General features: G+C 41.0%; 1 protein-coding gene across 1 annotated transcript in view; it reads left to right on the top strand.

Moving 5' to 3' along the window:
• cubn (cubilin (intrinsic factor-cobalamin receptor)) overlaps positions 1–18,604 on the top strand; it is a 244,366-nt gene that overhangs the window by 19,517 nt on the left and 206,245 nt on the right. The window contains exons 6-8 of the mRNA XM_084340702.1: positions 13,233–13,336; positions 13,866–13,992; positions 17,166–17,334. Of these exons, the coding sequence (XP_084196828.1) occupies positions 13,233–13,336; positions 13,866–13,992; positions 17,166–17,334 (400 nt within the window). The remainder of the gene's footprint in view (positions 1–13,232; positions 13,337–13,865; positions 13,993–17,165; positions 17,335–18,604) is intronic.

Raw genomic sequence — 18,604 nt, 5'->3', positions numbered from 1 at the left:
TTCAACTATCAACATGTTCAGCTTTTTAAGCTCCTTCAGCCTTGTACTGTTCAGCTTTTTAGCTTTTCAAGTTTTTCAAATATTAAGCTTTTTAAAAAATAATAGTAATATGGAAGCAAATGTGAAAATCCTCAAATCCTCTTCAAAACTCATCCACTTTCAACCTCTTCTTGTGTTAAAATATTTTCATTCAAAATTGGAAATATGGACTTGTATGGTTATTCGTCTCAAGGCCTCAATTATTCATAAGTATGTAGTGTCATAAATAAATCTCTGTACAGGGTGGGGATTTCAACATGCAGCATTTCTTGATGTATAGCCTATTTGTAAAGGGAAATATTGTAGTCTACCTATTTTAGAACATTATTCTATTTTTTAGAACATAACATAATTATTCATAAGTATGCAGTGTCATAACTACATCTTTGACGTTTATAACAAACCAAACCGTTTGAAAATCGGTTGAAAATTGAGCAAGTTATGGTTATTTAAAAAGTACATGTTTCATTACCAACACAATGTTATGGGTGAGCGAGCTACCTGTACCAAGATGGCCGACCTGTGCGGACGTTCGACTCCGTTGGCCAGCAACGCGGACGAGACATCTAGCCTTTATATATATATCTATGGTACTTTCTACCCAGTATCGTTAGACATAATGTTCCGGAGGACACAAACGTCGAGAATGAGTCCGACTCAGACTGTGAGGAGATGGTTGTGGCGAAAAAAGCCAGGAAATTCAGCTTTCGCGACGAGTGGCTCCGCGAATTCACTGTGACTGTTAATACATAACAATAAAATATGAATTTATAAGATTGTAGTTTCTGCATTTTATTGTCAAAGCATTTATCAGTAATACAGTGAAAATTATAGGAAAACTTTGCAAGTTGATTTCGGTGTGCGCTCCTAAATTTTCTGCTTGCGCCCCTAAAATTTTAAGTTAGGGGCCACTGTGCTCCTAGTGAAAAATGTTAGTCTGGAGCCCTGAAGAGGTAATACGTATTTTTTCCTACAGTCTTTCCATGTAAGCAGAGTATTAAGAACAGAAAAACATTTGTCCATTTTCTTTTTCTTTTCAAAGTGATTTATAAATACAGAGAAACCAGGGGCAGAGGGTTAAACAACTCTGCTAACATCTGAACCCACAGGGACTCCTGTCTCCCCAATATCCATGATACCATGTTCCTTAACTGGGCTGCCCAAAAGTAATATTGCAGATTAGGGAGACCAAGACCTCCCATGGATTCCGGCTTCATAAGGGTCATTAGGCTGATCCTAGGTTTCTTATTGTTCCAAATGAATTTTGAGATGCAACTATTTAATGATTTAAAAAAATCCACAGCTAAGAAACATGGTAACATCTGGGAAAGGAAGTTAAGTCTCGGAAGAACATTCATTCTAATAACATTTATTCGTCCTAATAATGATAATGGTAGGGAGGACCAATTTAACAAGTCTGATTTAATCCTGTGTACAAGGGAGGTGTAACTTTCCTTAAAGAGATGGTCTAAATTGGGAGTAATATTTATACCCAAATATTTAAAACCTTCTGGTGTCCAATGAAAGCTACAGGATGTAAGCATTTTTTTCCGTTGGAACTAGAGCCCGACCGATATATCGGCTGGCCGATATTATCGGCCGATATTAGGCATTTTCCAAACTATCGGTATCGGCATTTATAATGGCCGATAAATGAATATTTAAAAAATGTGTGCAGAAGTCAGGTGGATACACAGCTGATAGTCCTACTGAATAGACGGTTAGAATTTGTATTATGGCAAGAAAAAAGCAGCTAAGTAAAGAAAAACGAGTGGCCATCATTACTTTAAGAAATGAAGGTCAGTCAGTCCGAAAAATTGGGAAAACTTTGAAAGTGTCCCCAAGTGCAGTCGCAAAAACCATCAAGCGCTACAAAGAAACTGGCTCACATGAGGACCGCCCCAGGAAAGGAAGACCAAGAGTCACCTCTGCTGTGGAGGATAAGTTCATCCGAGTCACCAGCCTCAGAAATCACAGGTTAACAGCAGCTCAGATTAGAGACCAGGTCAATGCCACACAGAGTTCTAGCAGCAGACACATCCCTAGAACAACTGTTAAGAGGAGACTGTGTGAATCAGGCCTTCATGCTGGAATAGCTGCTAGGAAACCACTGCTAAGGACAGGCAACAAGCAGAAGAGACTTGTTTGGGCTAAAGAACACAAGGAATGGACAATGAGTCCAAATTTGAGATCTTTGGTTCCAACCACCGTGTCTTTGTGCGACGCAGAAAAGGTGAACGGATGGACTCTACATGCCTGGTTCCCACCGTGAAGCATGGAGGAGGAGGTGTGATGGTGTGGGGGTGCTTTGCTGGTGACACTGTTGGGGATTTATTCAAAATTGAAGGCATACTGAACCAGCATGGCTACCACAGCATCTTGCAGCGGCATGCTATTCCATCCGGTTTGCGTTTAGTTGGACCATCATTTATTTTTCAACAGGACAATGACTCCAAACACACCTCCAGGCTGTGTAAGGGCTATTTGACCAAGAAGGAGAGTGATGGGGTGCTGCGCCAGATGACCTGGCCTCCACAGTCACCGGACCTGAACCCAATCGAGATGGTTTGGGGTGAGCTGGACCGCAGAGTGAAGGCAAAAGGGCCAACAAGTGCTAAGCATCTCTGGGAACTCCTTCAAGACTGTTGGAAGACCATTTCAGGTGACTACCTCTTGAAGCTCATCAAGAGAATGCCAAGAGTGTGCGAAGCAGTAATCAAAGCAAAAGGTGGCTACTTTGAAGAACCTAGAATATAAGACATATTTTCAGTTGTTTCACACTTTTTTGTTAAGTATATAATTCCACGTGTTAATTCATAATTTTGATGCCTTCAGTGTGAATCTACAATTTTCATAGTCATGAAGATAAAGAAAACTCTTTGAATGAGAAGGTGTGTCCAAACTTTTGGTCTGTATCGGCTGATATATATATATATATATATCGGCTGATATATCGGAATATCGGATTTTTAAATCACCAAATATTTGTATCGGTATCGGCCTTAAAAATCCTTTATCGGTCGGGCTCTAGTTGGAACCATGTGTAAGAGAGCAGCATTAGATTTATTGAAATTTATCCTATATCCGGAGTAATTTCCAAATTGTTGAATTGTGTTTTGTAAGTGTGATATTGATTTCTCTGGATCTGTAATGTATAGAAGAATATCATCAGCATATAAGGAAATTTTATGTTCATAATTATTAATCTTCGAACCTTGAATGCTTGTGTTATCTCTTATACTTGCTGCCAGTGGTTCAATCACCAAAGCAAAAAGCAATGGCGACAAGGGGCAGCCCTGCCTTGTCCCCCTGGTTAGGGAAAAGAAGTCGCAACAGCTGCCATTGGTTATGACTGCAGCTTTCGGACAATTATAAATCATTTTAATCCATTCAGTAAAGTTAACACCCAAATTAAATTTTTGTAAAACGGAAAAAAGAAAACTCCACTCCACCCTATCAAAAGCCTTCTCTGCATCTAAAGATAGAAGGAGGGAAGGCTTTTGCTGGTTATTGAAACAGTCTATTACATTCAAAGCTCTCCTTATATTATCAGCAGCATATCTCCCCTTTATGAAACCCGACTGGTCTGGATTGATCAACTTAGGCAAAACAGACTCCAATCTTTTTGCTAGTAATTTAGTGATGATCTTATAGTCATGATCCAAGAGGCTTATAGGTCTATATGATGAGCACTGTAGAGGGTCTTTACCACTCTTATGTAAAACACTAATATGTGCTAAGTTCATTGATTGAGGAAGTAATCTTTTATAACAGAAATTATTCATCATTGCCATGAAAATCGGTTGAATCTCCAACCAGAATTCCTTATAAAATTCAACTGAAAAACCATCTGGTCCTGGACTTTTATTTATGGGCATTGAGTTAATTGTAAGCAAGATTTCTGTTTCTGTAAATGGAGAATTTAAGCGGTGTCGATCCTGCACAGATACTTCAGGTATCTTAGTATATTTAAGGTAATCATCTAAAGCATCCTGTGAATGTCCATCTTGTGACTTATAGAGATTGTTATAAAATTCAAAAAATGCTTGGTTTATCTCTTTTGGGTGATAGGTTACCCTATTGTCCTTAAAATGAATAGCTTTGATAGTCTTTTCAGCCTGCTCCTTCTTTAATTGATGAGCTAATAATTTACCTGGTTTGTTTCCAAATTCATATTCCTTTTGTCGAACATAGTTCATCTTTTGTATGATCTCATCTGAGATATTAAGGTTTAATTTTGCTCTGGCGACAGTTAATTGTCTCCAGTTATCCTCTGTGGATGCACTCTTATGAAGTTTTTCACATCGTATTACTTCTCTCTCTAGTTCTTTTCTTTTAGTACGTTTTTCACGATTTTTGAATGAAGCATATGAAATAATAAGTCCTCTTAATGTAACTTTCGCTGCTTCCCAAATAATGTTGGGGTCTAAGGAAGGTTCATTATTTTCTTTAATGTAGTCTGTTATCCACCTTCGCATTTTTAATTTAAATTCATTATCCTTAAGTAGAGAGGAGATAAATTTCCATCTCTTAGCGATAAAGTTTCCATGATCGAGATGAATCCGTAAGATAATTCTAGAATGATCTGAGAGGAAAATTGGATTTATTGTGCACTTGCTTATCATATGCATGTATTTAGTGGGGACAAAAAAATAAATCGCGAGTAAGAATTGTAAACATTTGAAAAAAAAGGTATAATCCCTTACACCTGGGTTTAACTCCCACCAAACATCAGTTAAACCACAGTCAGTACATAGCCCGTGAAGAACCTTAGCGGAGTTGGGAGTGGAGCTCTTTGCTTGATTAGATTTGGCTATTGAACACATTGTTAAATTGAGGTCTCCCCCTAAAGCCTGATTTATGCTTCTGCGTCACGGCGACGGCGTAGCTACGTCATCGACGCAGACCCCTACGCGGACCCTGCGCCGTAGCCTGACGTGCGCCTCCAAAAAATCCTGACTACGCGTCACGTCGACGCGTCGAGACGCGAACGGCAAGGACTGGGATTGGTCCGCTCAGACCGTCATTCCGGCAGTTGCTTTTCCGGTCAACAGTATAACAACACCGCCAGTTACTTCTGCTGCTTGCATGCTTGTCTCCTATTGCTTGTGAACTCCATGCTTTGTAAGATCCCAGCAGGGCAGGAGGAGTATTGGTGTTGTGCAGCATGTAGCCCCACACTGTGACCAGAATGCTACACAGCATATCCGCTCTGACCGCAACTGCAGTGCAAGAGAGCAAGAACCCCCCGAAACCAATCCCCCCCCACCCCCCCCTGCGGCTTGGCGGTGAATTGCAGACCAACGCGTTCCCTCGACGCAGAACTTCGAATGCTCAATGACGGCGTAGGGTCGACGACGTAGCTACGCCGTCGCCGCGACGCAGAAGCATAAACTAAGCTTAAGACACCCAGCCCTTTACAATTTTCATTGAACAGTAGTACCATGTCTGATATGAATGATGGTTCGTCTATTTTCGAAGCATAGACATTTAAAAAAGTAATTGGAGTGCCATTAAAGGTATAGTTGGTAATGTTGGAGAGCTAGCAAGATTTGAAAGTGGCACCTCGTCTAAGCTCCATCCCCTTCTCCCCCTCCCGTCAGTGCTCCGTCCAAAGCCCCGCCCCCACAAACTTGAACGCGCATCAGACAGTCCGTCAGCAGGGCAGAGGAGAGCCGTTAGCATTGGTCTAATACAAGCTACAAAAGTAGCTAAGTTGGCTAACGTTACATATTTCATGAAAATAACAAATCCCCCCGACGCAAAACAACTAATTATCTGTCCAACAGAAAGACAGCAACCTCTGCATCACTTCTGGAAGTGCTACTTTTGGCTGCATTTCCTCTGCCATTGTTCTCTCCTGCTAACTGTGCTAACTCTTCTTCTTCTGTTGTTTTATGGCTGTTGGCAAACAACTGTTAGGTGTGCATTACCGCCACCTTCTGACCTGGAGTGTGGATCTCCTGCTAACTCCATATGCAGTGTGTTGAATATATCCGGCAACAAGTGACACGTGATGAGTGCGCGCAGGGAGGAGGGGGGGACAGAGGGGGGTGCAGGCAGGATGAGACATGAAGGCATCTGATTGGTTCTTTCAACTCGGACCGAGAGGGAGGGATTGGTCAGAGTTTTTACAGGCCTGCAGCTCCCACAGAGGTCTGATTTATTTTGTTCCTTTTTCTGAGCACATTATGTATGAACTACTCTCAGGGTGGGAAGACCATTTCACCCAGTATAACAAATAGTGTTTCTGAACAGGATTACCAACTATACCTTTAATGGTGCCTGAGATAATAACAAACCTACCATTTGGGTCTGTAACTGTTTCTTCTAAAATAAAGGGTAAGTCTTTGTTTAACAGAATACTTGTCCCTCTACTATGTGATTTGTAGGGATGTGCACGGTTACTTGGATACTCGGGTACCCGAGTAGACAATCTGCTAATCGGTTACGAATTATTAACCGGTTAACCTAGGATTATTTCATTGTCGGCGATGCCGGGTGTATAGTCGCTCTGTTTCTCGTCTATTTCAGCCTTTACACCGACCCCACCGGTGTGTTTGTAACGTTAGCTTACCCAGAAGCCAAGCACTCAAGCCTGTCCAATAGGGACCCGTGTGCCGTCACATGACGGGCTAAAATCCAATGGGAAAACATGATCTGCCAAAGATCGTTTATTTACATCAAGATGGTTGCTCTGTTGACGTGTGTGATCACTGCTATCAGGAAATCTCCCGTAAATCCTAATAAATAATGCGTAAATTAACATGTATGCATTTCATGCAAGTTGAGACAACTAAATGTGCCTGAGATTAATGAGAACCTGTGTTTACTGCAGAAAACAAACTAAAACACACACAAAATTGTCTGTGAAACTCATGTAAATGTCAGGGTTGTCCATGCTTTACAACAGTGCCGCGTTGTGGTCGTCAAGTGGAATTGACGAACAGAGAGGAGTCTGACATGATTGACAGCTAGCTAAGTTACAGTTTTGTGTTAAAAGAAGATGGCGAGTAAAAGTGCTGTGTGGGACCACTTTGATCTGGACAAAAATGATACAAACAAGGTTGTATGTCGCATTTGTAACCTTAAACTGGCTTACAACCACTCAACGAGTTCGATGCGAAACCACTTAAGGTTCAAACATGTCGGCACTCTGGGGGAGGCCTCGGGGCAGACCGTGACAACAAAGCAAGCGGCTATCAGTTCCTTCACAGTCCCACTTGGGAGAAGATGTGATGCCGTGAGATCCAAAAGGATAACAGACCTAATCACCGACATGATAACTAAGGACATGTTGCCTCTGAGTTTTGTCGAGGGTGAGGGGTTTCGGAAATTGATGGAGTGCGTGGAGCCGGAGTATAAAGTCCCGTCACGAAAGACGGTGACTGCGAGGGTCGAGAGCACCTATGACACCATGGCATCAAACCTCAAGAGCCAGTTGAAGAGGGCCGAGGCAGTCGCCATCACCACAGATGGCTGGACGGCTCTAACCACCGAGTCTTACATGACCATCACGTGCCACTACATCGCAGACGCAGATCGAAAGAAAATTTGTAGTGCTGTGCTGCAGACCCGGGCGATGGAGGAACGACACACGGCGGAAAATCTGGCTGGAGTCCTAACATCGGCTGCGGAGGAGTGGGGCCTGACAGGAAAAATCATGGCCTGTGTTCACGACAACGCCTCAAACATCACTGCGGCAAACCAGCACCTGCTTGAGTGGGAGTCCGTGCCGTGTTTCGCCCACACACTCCAGCTCGCTATCAATGATGGCTTCAAGGCGCAAGCGATGCATCACTTAATTGGTGCATGTAATCGACTGGTGAGTCACTTTCACCACAGCACCATTGCCACCACTGCTCTGAAAAAGAAGCAGGAACTTCAACAGCTTCCCTGCCACAAGTTGATTCAATCCTGTAAGACGCGCTGGAATTCCGTCAGTGATATGATGGAGCGGCTCCATGAGCAGCGGTGGGCGATCACAGCAGTCCTCTCTGACCGGACTGTCACCAAGCTGGCTGACGCCAGGACGCTGGAGCTGACAGACGCCAGCTGGTCAACGCTGGAGGATATCCTGCCCGTCCTGAAGTCACTCAAGACGGCCACTACGGCATTGTGCAGCGAGTCATGTGTCTCAGTGTCCATGGTCTACCCTGTGACCATGAGCCTTCTAAATAGGTAACATAGTAGTAGATGATATTATTTATATATTCGTATTTTAATGATTTAATAATAAGTTTAAGATGCTCATATGAGTTTATGACTGCAAAAAAAAGTTCTCCCCTCCGAGGCACATTTATGCCTTTTTTTTCAGTCATTATAGCCTTGCTTACTGCTTTCATATTTCTTCCACGTCCTCGCAGATAAAATAAACATAACTTAAGTTTGATGAAGTTGTAGAATCGAAAAATTATACTATAGGCTCTATTTAATATATACTTGTTTAGATTAAAGCGCTTTTATTTTTATTACTGTACAACTATAGGCATCTCAAAGTCAAACAAGGGACAGGAGGGGACAGCGTCGATTCCGCCAAAGTGGCTGACTTCAAGCGGACCGTGGAGGCTTCCCTGCGGAAACGAGTACCACCAGCTCCGGGGATGGCTGGGAAGGTGGCCCTCCCCGCGTCCGCTCTCGACCCCCGTCACAAGAGCCTGCGCTTCCTCAATGCTGCTATGAGAGAGGCAGTGAGAAACAACCTCGTCTTAAAGTTGGCCGAAGCAAATGATGGTGGTGAGGCCGAGTCCGAGGAAGATGGGCCTCCCTGTCCAGTGAAAAAAAAGAAAGATGATGGCCTAAGCTCTTTCTTTGGCGAGGATTACGCAGAGCCAGCGACAACAGGGGTCGATGAGGTGTTACGGTACACCGCGGAGCCATGCATCCCCCTCACCAGCGACCCACTTGTGTGGTGGGACGAAAACCGTCATATTTATCCCAAGCTGGCCAAACTTGCCTCTAAGTACTTGTGTGTCCCAGCTACATCAGTTCCTGCAGAGAGAGTCTTCTCAGCTGCAGGACTGATCATCAACAGACTAAGGAGTTGGCTCTCACCCAAGCATGTCGACATGCTGATCGCATTAAATAAAAATGAATAGGCGGGCATCACACACGCACAAACGCACACACACTTAGTTGTACAAATGTTTGTACACTTTAATGTTAGATTATTGTTTTTTTACACTTTAGAGTTTGTATACTGATGTTCATTCATTTAAACTGTGAAGTTGCATTAAAATAGCCTTTATTATTATTTGTTCGATGGTTTTACATTCCCAAAGACATTTTGACAATCAAATAGTCCTTGATTTAGGCCTCAATTTAGGCTTTGATTTATTTATTTATTTATTTTTGCCATTACGTGACGGACTCAGGGAGCCTGACTGCGCAAAGATGGAGGCTATAGTTCACGGCGCTTCTAATTTTACATTTAAAAATGTATCTTGCACTTTGTAAAGGAAGATTAGATAAGAGTTCAAACTAATTGTTATTGCTTGCTTGCTTATAATAGGATGGGTAGTCTATTTGTTTTTGCTTGACTGTTGTGAGTCTGCTAAACAAACACTGAATTTATTGTTCAATAAATCAACTTACTTCGTTAAAGGATAAGTACCGTTTTTTACAACCTGGACCTTATTTCTGGCAAAACATATGGTCATTTACTCACCCAGATAACTTTGGTGTCATTCGGCGTCGTTCGGACGAAATTAGATCCAGTGTAGCGGCGATATATCCATATAATGGGAGAGACGGGGCAGCGACACACAGCCTCTATATAACGCATTATCTGCCACGAAACTAGTTAATTTCATCAATATTTTGTTATGAAATGCTAGCACTATTCCCCTCTGAGTCCGGGCTCGTCCGTTATCAACATCCGGGGTCAAACTAGCAGTAGCAGCTACAGGTAAACAAGCCGCGCTGTCGCGGGTGCGCGCGCAGCTCAGAGACGACATCTTCCAGGTCAGAGGTAGTAGATCAGCCTACAGACCCCGGATGTTGACAATAGACGAGCCCGGACTCAGAGGCTAATAGCGCTAGCATTTCATAACAAAATATTGATGAAATTAACTAGTTTCGTGGCAGATAATGCGTTATATAGAGGCTGTGTGTCGCTGCCCCGTCTCTCCCATTATATGGATATATCGCCGCTACACTGGATCTAATTTCGTCCGAACGACGCCGAATGACACCAAAGTTATCTGGGTGAGTAAATGACCATATGTTTTGCCAGAAATAAGGTCCAGGTTGTAAAAAACGGTACTTATCCTTTAATATGGTTTTTGTATGGACATTTCGATTTATTGGACACGTATTGTTTAAATAGAAATCATATAAAGTGTACACTTATTTGGGTTGTGTCGGTTTCTTCAGCTTTTAGATAAAGCGATCAAGATTCACTCACGTGCATCCACATAACCATCCACATTAAAATGCTGCGTTTTTTTTCGATTCTACAACGGGGGTTTTTTATGTAGTAATGAATCCAACCACACACCAGCTTTTATACATGTTAATTTTATTTGCTAGGACATGGAAGAAACACAAAAGCATAAGCACCGCTAATTACTGAAAAAAAAAAAAAAAAAATCCCGGGGTATAAATGCGCTCCGTCCAGAGGGGAACATTTTTTTTTTTCCAGTCATAAACTCATATGTGCATCTTAAACTCCAATCTACTCTTATTAACCACCTGATATTTTGTCTGACGACGCTGTGCGTCAGCAATGCGCTGTCTGATGGACAGAGCGCATTTATCATATATTTTATTATTCGGTTACTCGATTAGGACCAGGTTCGGGTACTCGGTTAGAAAATTACTCGAAATGCCCATCCCTAGTGATTTGTATGATGAGAAGTAAACTTGACCTACCCAGTCTGTTTTTAGCTTCGCATGTTCACTGTCAGAAAGATAGGTTTGCTGTAGGAAAACAACGTCCGCTTTGTCTTGCTTGAGAACAGATAATATTTTATTCCGTTTAATAGAATTACCTAGACCTTTAACATTCCATGAAATAATATTCATATCATACATGTGTAGCGCTCCCCTCAGTAGTCATATTGATGAGGGCAGGGCTTTTGGGTTCTTTTAACAAAAAGTTTTAACCCTGATTAACTCAGTTTTAATTATTATCTTGGATTTCTTTTTAAAACACACATATGAAATAGTTTTCAACCTACCTATGAATTTACCTTTCTTAAATTATATTTTTAATGAAGATTTTTATCAAATGGGTCTCAATAGGTCTCTCTCAGAATTAAATGATACTCTCTTTCCAGGTAAGTAATAAAGTAACACACACCAGTTTTTAGAAAAATAAGTCTCAATTATTTACTCAAAATAACAAAATGAAATAATATTTAACACATCTCAACAACTTCTGATGTCCTGGCAATATTTCCATTCAATTGCACCACACAATGAAACCAAATTCACATTGAACTCAGTGGGCCCACTCTCATGCACTAAACACCTAAGCCGGCATATAACATAAAATATAGAAACCCTGTTGCAGGCCTGATGCGAAGCTTGGGAGCGGTGCGGCCCAAAACTTATGGCCGGCTCACTCAAAGGAGCAAAATAAAAGTGTGGTACCTTATTCCAGTATTACCAGTCCAGTCTGCAGCTGTGACCAGTCTCTCAGTCTCTGGTGAACAAAAAAGGGCAGGTGGGTGTCCTCAGCGGCCGTGGGTTCTGCAGCTTTAACCAGTCTCTCAGTCTCGGTGAAGAAGAAGAGGGCACACAGGGGTCCAGCGACAGCGTTGTCTCCTCCAGCGAAGTGCACTGAGCTTTAAGTTGATACTATAATGTCAGCTCAAAGCAGTCTCTGATCAATCTTCAGGGTTTCCACGCCAGAAACGATGAACTAAAGCCTTTGTCGTTGCCAAGATGATGTCACAGAGTGTTCAAGATGGCATACGTGGAGACGTCACGCCAAGGGCTGGTCAATGGAGGTGACCGTGCGAGGCTTGAACAAGCAATGGGGGAACAGTGTCTGTGGACCTACATGTTAGGTCTTAATCACAGTGCGGTGTCATGCAAGGAGGGGGAAACAGCTGTGGACAGACAATACTCGCCTTTCTATCACTCAGTGGCCGGTGAACAAACTCAGGCTCAAATAGCCGTCTTCTGGTCCTTGATAGAAAAGCAGCCTATATTATGCGGCAAAGCAAAGCGGGCCACTTCTTAGTGAGGGGAAAGATCCTCACTTCTGCAGGGATTAGAGGCTGGGTTGCACAAGGTCTCCTCTGGATCCGGACTGTGTTTGGTAAACACAGTCTGTGCAGTCTGTGGCTCATCCAGCGAGACAAAAGACTGCGGCCTAAGCAAAGGTAAAATCCAAACTTTTGGTTGCTCCCTTGTAACGCAGGTGAAAGCTGATGCTTCCAGCAACATGTTACGATGGGACCTTCGAATGGGCATGCAGCTGTTTTAAGGTTCTCTGTGCATCCGGCCGTTGCACTGGAACGTGAACGTTCAGGTGCGCTATCAGCCAATGGGAGAAGGGAGTTTCAACCTGGGGAACTGTAGGAACCAGGCGCCACCTCCTGGACACTTGGGTTTACAGGCTTTGTTAGTGCAAGGAGGCCACATGTTAGGCTTTGGTCTACAGGCAGGCTGCTCTATTGTTAGAACCTTGTGGTTAGGTCCCAACATTTCTTTGTGTTAACCCTGGCTATTTTGGTGAAACACACCTTTGATGTCATCTTGGCACAAATGAGGGAAACTCACATGCCAGCATTAGATAACTAGCCTACCTTAGCCAAAACTGCTAACATCCAAAAGTTCATTACATAAGCTACTCAATGTCCTGATGGCCAACTTGTTCAACAGTTCTACTCCACACTTTGTCATTCAGTTTGTTGTCTTTATGATGCTTGTGTTCATAAAGAAAGAATGGTCGCTTTTTTTGTTGCATTGCTAATATTCACGAAAAATTCAAGAAAAAAAAATACTGAAGCCAAAACAAACAGTTTGGAAAAAAATCTTGATGTGCAAATTAATCACACAAAGTCTGAAAAGACCTTTACTCAGAATTATTCTCAGAATCTTTAAAAAAGTAATATTTCTGTTAATTAATGACACATCATCAATCATTTAAAGTCTTTTCCTCATCCTCGAGTAAGTATTTTTCTTAAGTTGATTCTGAACCAGATGTCTCTCCCATTTCTCCTTCTCTTGCTGTTTCTCAGGGTCCTAACTGTGCAACAGATGTAAACGAATGTCAGGTGTATTTTGGAACTTTTCAGGGTTGTCAGAATGGAGCAACCTGTGTCAACACCCCTGGATCATTCACGTATGTCTGAAGCTTTCCATAATAGGCTATTCTGTTGTTATGAATTAAATGTTAGTGTTTGCTGTTTGTTTGGATTTTTTTAACCTATTCTTACTTTTGTAGAAAAAGTGATAATGCAAACAAGTTTTGATCTTCAGTTTAGCTGTGCTTTTCTCACATGCCCTATGCATATTAAAATAATGCATATTAAAATGAAATGTTATACTTATACAGTGTTTTTTAAAGAAGCTTAATGCACACAGTTTACTTTACACTTGCTGGGAAAACAAAGCACATGATCATAACACGGTAAAAAATTCTGATTGAAACGTGAATACCAGATTACTAGATCTTTTAATTAATCAACTATTAACTAAGTCATTGTATTCCATGGCCGTTTGCTGTGTGAATCAGAAATTGAGCATAATATGGGACCTATAATAATGATTCTTATTAGGGATATATTTATTTATGAATCATACTCTCTGTTAGTCTTTCTTTCATAACTTCTCACTTAAAGCTAACACCATTACCATTTCTGTCTCTGCAGTTGTAACTGTTCTCCAGAATGGTCTGGGACTCTCTGTTCTGTGCGTTATGATGACTGCAGAAATGTAGGACAGGACCTGTGTGTACATGGCACATGTATTGACACAGACCGCGTTATAGCTGGACAGGTAACCAGTCACTTTATCCTTTACTTAACTAATTCAAAAAGTATAGGCAAGAGATTGAAAATTCAAGATTTCATTTACACTGAAAGTTGTTTTTACTATCTGCCTATAGCAGCATTTAGTGGACAAATACGACATAAAACACAGACCAAATTTAGTTTTTTTTAATTTTTGTGCGATAAACAACATAGCAGTTGTGGGTTTTTTTTTTATAAGCTTTGACGTGCAAAATTAGATAAATTTGCAATAAATTATCTCTGGACTGTGAGGAAAACCACAATATAGTGTCATTTTTAATCATTGGAATACAATAAGGAGGATAAATACTGTATATTTGATTGGTTGATTGATTTAAGGTGAATAACAATTTAAAACATTATCTGATCTAAACTCAGATGTATTTTTTATTAAACTTTTGAGTGGTCGTTAATTATTCTTTTATGCTTTGTAAAGAAAAACCCTCTCCCACTGCTAAATCAAAGCACAGATTACTTATACCGCTTTCCACCAAAATTTGCAGGTCTACACAGGTTTTTTAAATAAAAATCGCCTGTTTGCTCGTCAGTTGGACTGAAAACAGAATACTGTCGTCATCTACTATAAAAGTCCAGCAGTATAGCAAGAGGCTAACAAACATACGAGTTAGCCTATACTAATTAACGTCATTCAATTTCATTACATGCATGATCATACTCATGAAGAGTAGATGACATAGCTCCATACCTTTATCTTTTGCTCGTTTCTCCTCTTCTTCTTTCCTCTTTTTTCTGAACTGGGCACCTGATGGCTTTGATCTCTTCTTATCCATTTGTGTTTATTTGGCACTCAGGAATCAACACATTACCCCTCCTACAACACTGTCAAGCAAGAGTTAAGACTAAACCAATTCACCTTGATGTGCAGATTTGTTTGTAATATATTTCACTATTTAACCAAACCCAGAAAAATAACATATGTGAAACTATGGGCCTTTATTCACAATATTATTATGACTGAAATGTGCTTTATTTGGAAGCAATTAGTGAAGTGATTGACTTTAGCCTACTTATTGCATTAGTTGTGCACTATTAGATGAATCCCCTGCTTCACCACTCCCCGCACCAGTAGGAGAGCTGAGGTCCAGAGGTGAACCTATCCCCCGCCCCCTCCCTCTTCCCCTTCTTCCACAACCTCTGTATGTGAGACTTTCTCAGCAGCAAGCAGATGCATCTTTACAAAACATAGGGTGCCCAGCTGCCCACTCCCAACACGGCAACATGACATCATTGACTTGACGTTTAAATCAGCAATACAAAAAACGGATGAAATGAATGCAAACTAATTTTAAAAAATAATTTTTTTTTCAAAAAAACAATATTTAAAAAAAAAAAAATTTGCAGGTGCTCATGCCGCCCCTCCACAAATGCACCCTGGGAGTTGCCCATATTGCCCATATGAGGAATCGCCCCTGCTGACGTCACGTTTCATCTCATGAATGCACTGGAAACAGTTGTAACAGAAGAGAAAACAACAATGGAATCATTGTGAAAGACGTGTCTGTAAAATGGTGGATAAATTCTTTTTGTCACAACCTGTGCAAAATGACTCGTTTCACTATCATAATATGAGCCATTCGGTCCCATAACATTATTTTATCACCATTCAAGTTAGCTGGGCACTAAACCGAAAGTTAGCTGGCTCTGTCGGCAATCCAGGTATTTTCATAGCCAGGAAGTCAAGCTTTTTTTTGGCTTCAAAACACCACTGAGCAACTTTCATAGGAATGAACGGGGCTCCACCTCCAACACTGTGTCCAGAGATAAAACACCCTTGAATAGGCCGCATCCCAAATTCCTTCCTTATTTATGCGCCACCACCGGATATTGATAATGCGTCATCACTTTGCGTGGCAGAATTTAGTGTGTTCACGCGGTTCTTACGTTTAGATCAAAGCTGTGCCGAGCCGAGGATATAAAAACTTGTGTCTGCTGCAGAGTCAATTGACCCGGGTGTAAATGCAGAGTTTGGAAGAGTGGGATTTTTGACCAGTGGAAAAGGGGTATTAGAATGTTAAATTTCTGTAAGGGAGGCGACGGGCCTGATCCGCAGCATTTTTGTATTCTTCCCAGCATGCATTGTTGAGAGTTAAAACCCTGCTTATACCCTTCTTTTTACAGTTTGGAGAAAACATATGACAACTCGCTGTGTGTCAATTTTATTTTATGTACTGTGTGTTCAACTTAAATTAGTTATGTCATACAACTGAGACTCCAGAAATTAAATAATATATGTGAACTAATGATTTTGAGTAAAGCCTGCTAATGTAAACTTAGTATGTCTACTACATCCAATTATGGTTGAGTTTGTACAACTAGATCTGTACAGTTTCACCTCATTTAAAAACTTAAATGGTATAAGGCAACAGGGTTTCATGCAATTTTTTTAGTAAAGCCAACTAACTAAGGAACTTTTCATCAGCAGTGGTGGTTGTTTAATGGTGTATAATGGTGTGTAAACACCCGAAATGGGAGTTCAGCCCTGCAGATCACTGCTGCAGACAGGTTGATAAACAGGAGTTAGGATAAATTCCTCCTGTTGGTAAATGGTTCCGGATCAGACCAGAATCTGAAGTGACTCCAGCTGTTTATTCTCCAGAGGGTCTGGCTCTTATAAAGACTCTCTAGCTGGCTCGAAGGAACTGAGCAGTGGCTCTTGTTCACCACTCTGCCGGGTCCTCAAACATCGATTGTTTTGTTTTGTTACAGAATGTGTCAACATTCAGAACAATTTTGTTGCTTCATTAGCATTTACTAGTAACAGTTTTGTCCTAGTCCATATGGCTTATTTCAATAATTCACATTATAAGTGGCTATAATTATTGTAATTTATAAAAACCAATAGACAGTAAAATACCTCAATCTGAATCCAAGTGTAGATATTAGTGAAATCATATTTCCTTCTGACACACCTCCTTAAATTGAGATAACGGAGTCTGTACAATACCAGTGAAAGGCCGACCTTTTTTCATTTTGGCCTGGCAATGTATGCATGTATGGTATATAATTGCAAGCAACTACTCTTGTGTAAAAATTCAGTATTATTTAATTCTGTTGTTGTATTTACATGATTCCGCTTTGCTGTAGATCTGATTTTGTTTGACAGATTTTTCACACTGTGACCTTTTTTCCATTGAACAGCCTAAATACCAGTGCATTTGTCAGAATGGCTGGGAGGCTCCAGCCGGGAACCTGGCCTGTGTGGCGGATGTGAATGAGTGTAACCTACAAAACAAACCTTGTTCCACCAACCCCACTGTTCCCTGCTACAACACTCAGGGTTCCTTCTACTGTGGAGCCTGTCCTGCTGGTAACACTCATTAACACAATTCATCCTGGGCTCTGTTTTTGAATGCAAGTGCTTAATTTGAGACCAGATGCACACATAGTATCTTAGTACAGCATTATACAATGTAGAAAATAGATTTAGAGCAGGTACAATAAGCTAAAACAATCCATTGCTGATGCAGAACCAGTGTCTTAAAATATTTAAGTTCTCACAAAGTCAAAATTGCTGTTTGAACTGTTTTCACCCCATACTGTATGTATTGTTCTATATCTCACCTTTACACCTGTATCAGGCCCACCATTGGCAAAAAAGTTGTTTTGTAGGTATTCGTAGTGATATTTTAGAGTTCATAATTTCCTGGAAAAGGATATAAATGAATTCTTCTTTCCTGCATTGGGGGATTGTATATTTATGATGCTGCCATAGATGTATAAAGAAGACAGAACAGAATGTTTCGGGGGAATTGCTGTGTCTAAAGGGTTACTGTACAAAAAGACAATGTAATATTTTTTTCCCACTGATTTTGGTGAAACTGGATCTTATGGAGGAAATAGTTTGTTTTCCCTCTGATGTCCCCCTGCTGCTCTGCCTTAACTCTGGACAGATAGCTGTACTCGTTGCTAAAGCAACTTCTTACTACTGCTTACCAGCAGCCTCCCAGTGAACACCTCTGCTCAGGAACAAAGGAGACAAGCAAATGTTCTCAAGCAAATAGCACTCACTTGCCTTTGAATGGGAACTTTAAGCAGCTGGCTCCTCTAATGTAGGGCTTGCCCCCCATTGTAAGTTTGTTATTTTGTGCTACTTATATATACTTTGTTCTATTCTATTGCCAATTATGATTGTTTTATTCTATTGTAATTTAAAATATTATTTTATATTTCATTTAGTAATCCTTTATAGAGTGCTGCAGGGATGACGTATTTTGTAGGCTGATCCGGAAGTTAGCATTGGCCTGGTTCCCTCGACAGAGAACCTGGGATTTTTCATTTGTATTTTGAATAATTGCAGAAAATAAACTCTGTGGCGATAATAACTTTATGATACTTACATGTTTTGTGCGACAAAATCATCTTCACGGATGAACACCACGTTTATAATTTTCAAGTGTAATTAAACCCCCCAACAGTGAATATGAACAGCTTTGAACATTAAGGGCATGAGAATCACAATTGCTGGCTCAAATCAAGTTACACTGTTCCTCTTTCATCTTGTCTGTGTGCTCCTAAAAGCTGATTTGCAAATTGAGTAGCACCCAAATTTGTTTTCTGCTCTCTCAAATCTTCTGTCA

The sequence above is a fragment of the Pagrus pagrus genome, assembly GCF_965226575.1.
Source record: "Pagrus pagrus genome assembly, chromosome: 20".
Taxonomy (NCBI): domain Eukaryota; kingdom Metazoa; phylum Chordata; class Actinopteri; order Spariformes; family Sparidae; genus Pagrus; species Pagrus pagrus.
Note: the sequence above shows the minus strand (reverse complement) of the source record. Positions and strands in the feature narration are given on the sequence as shown.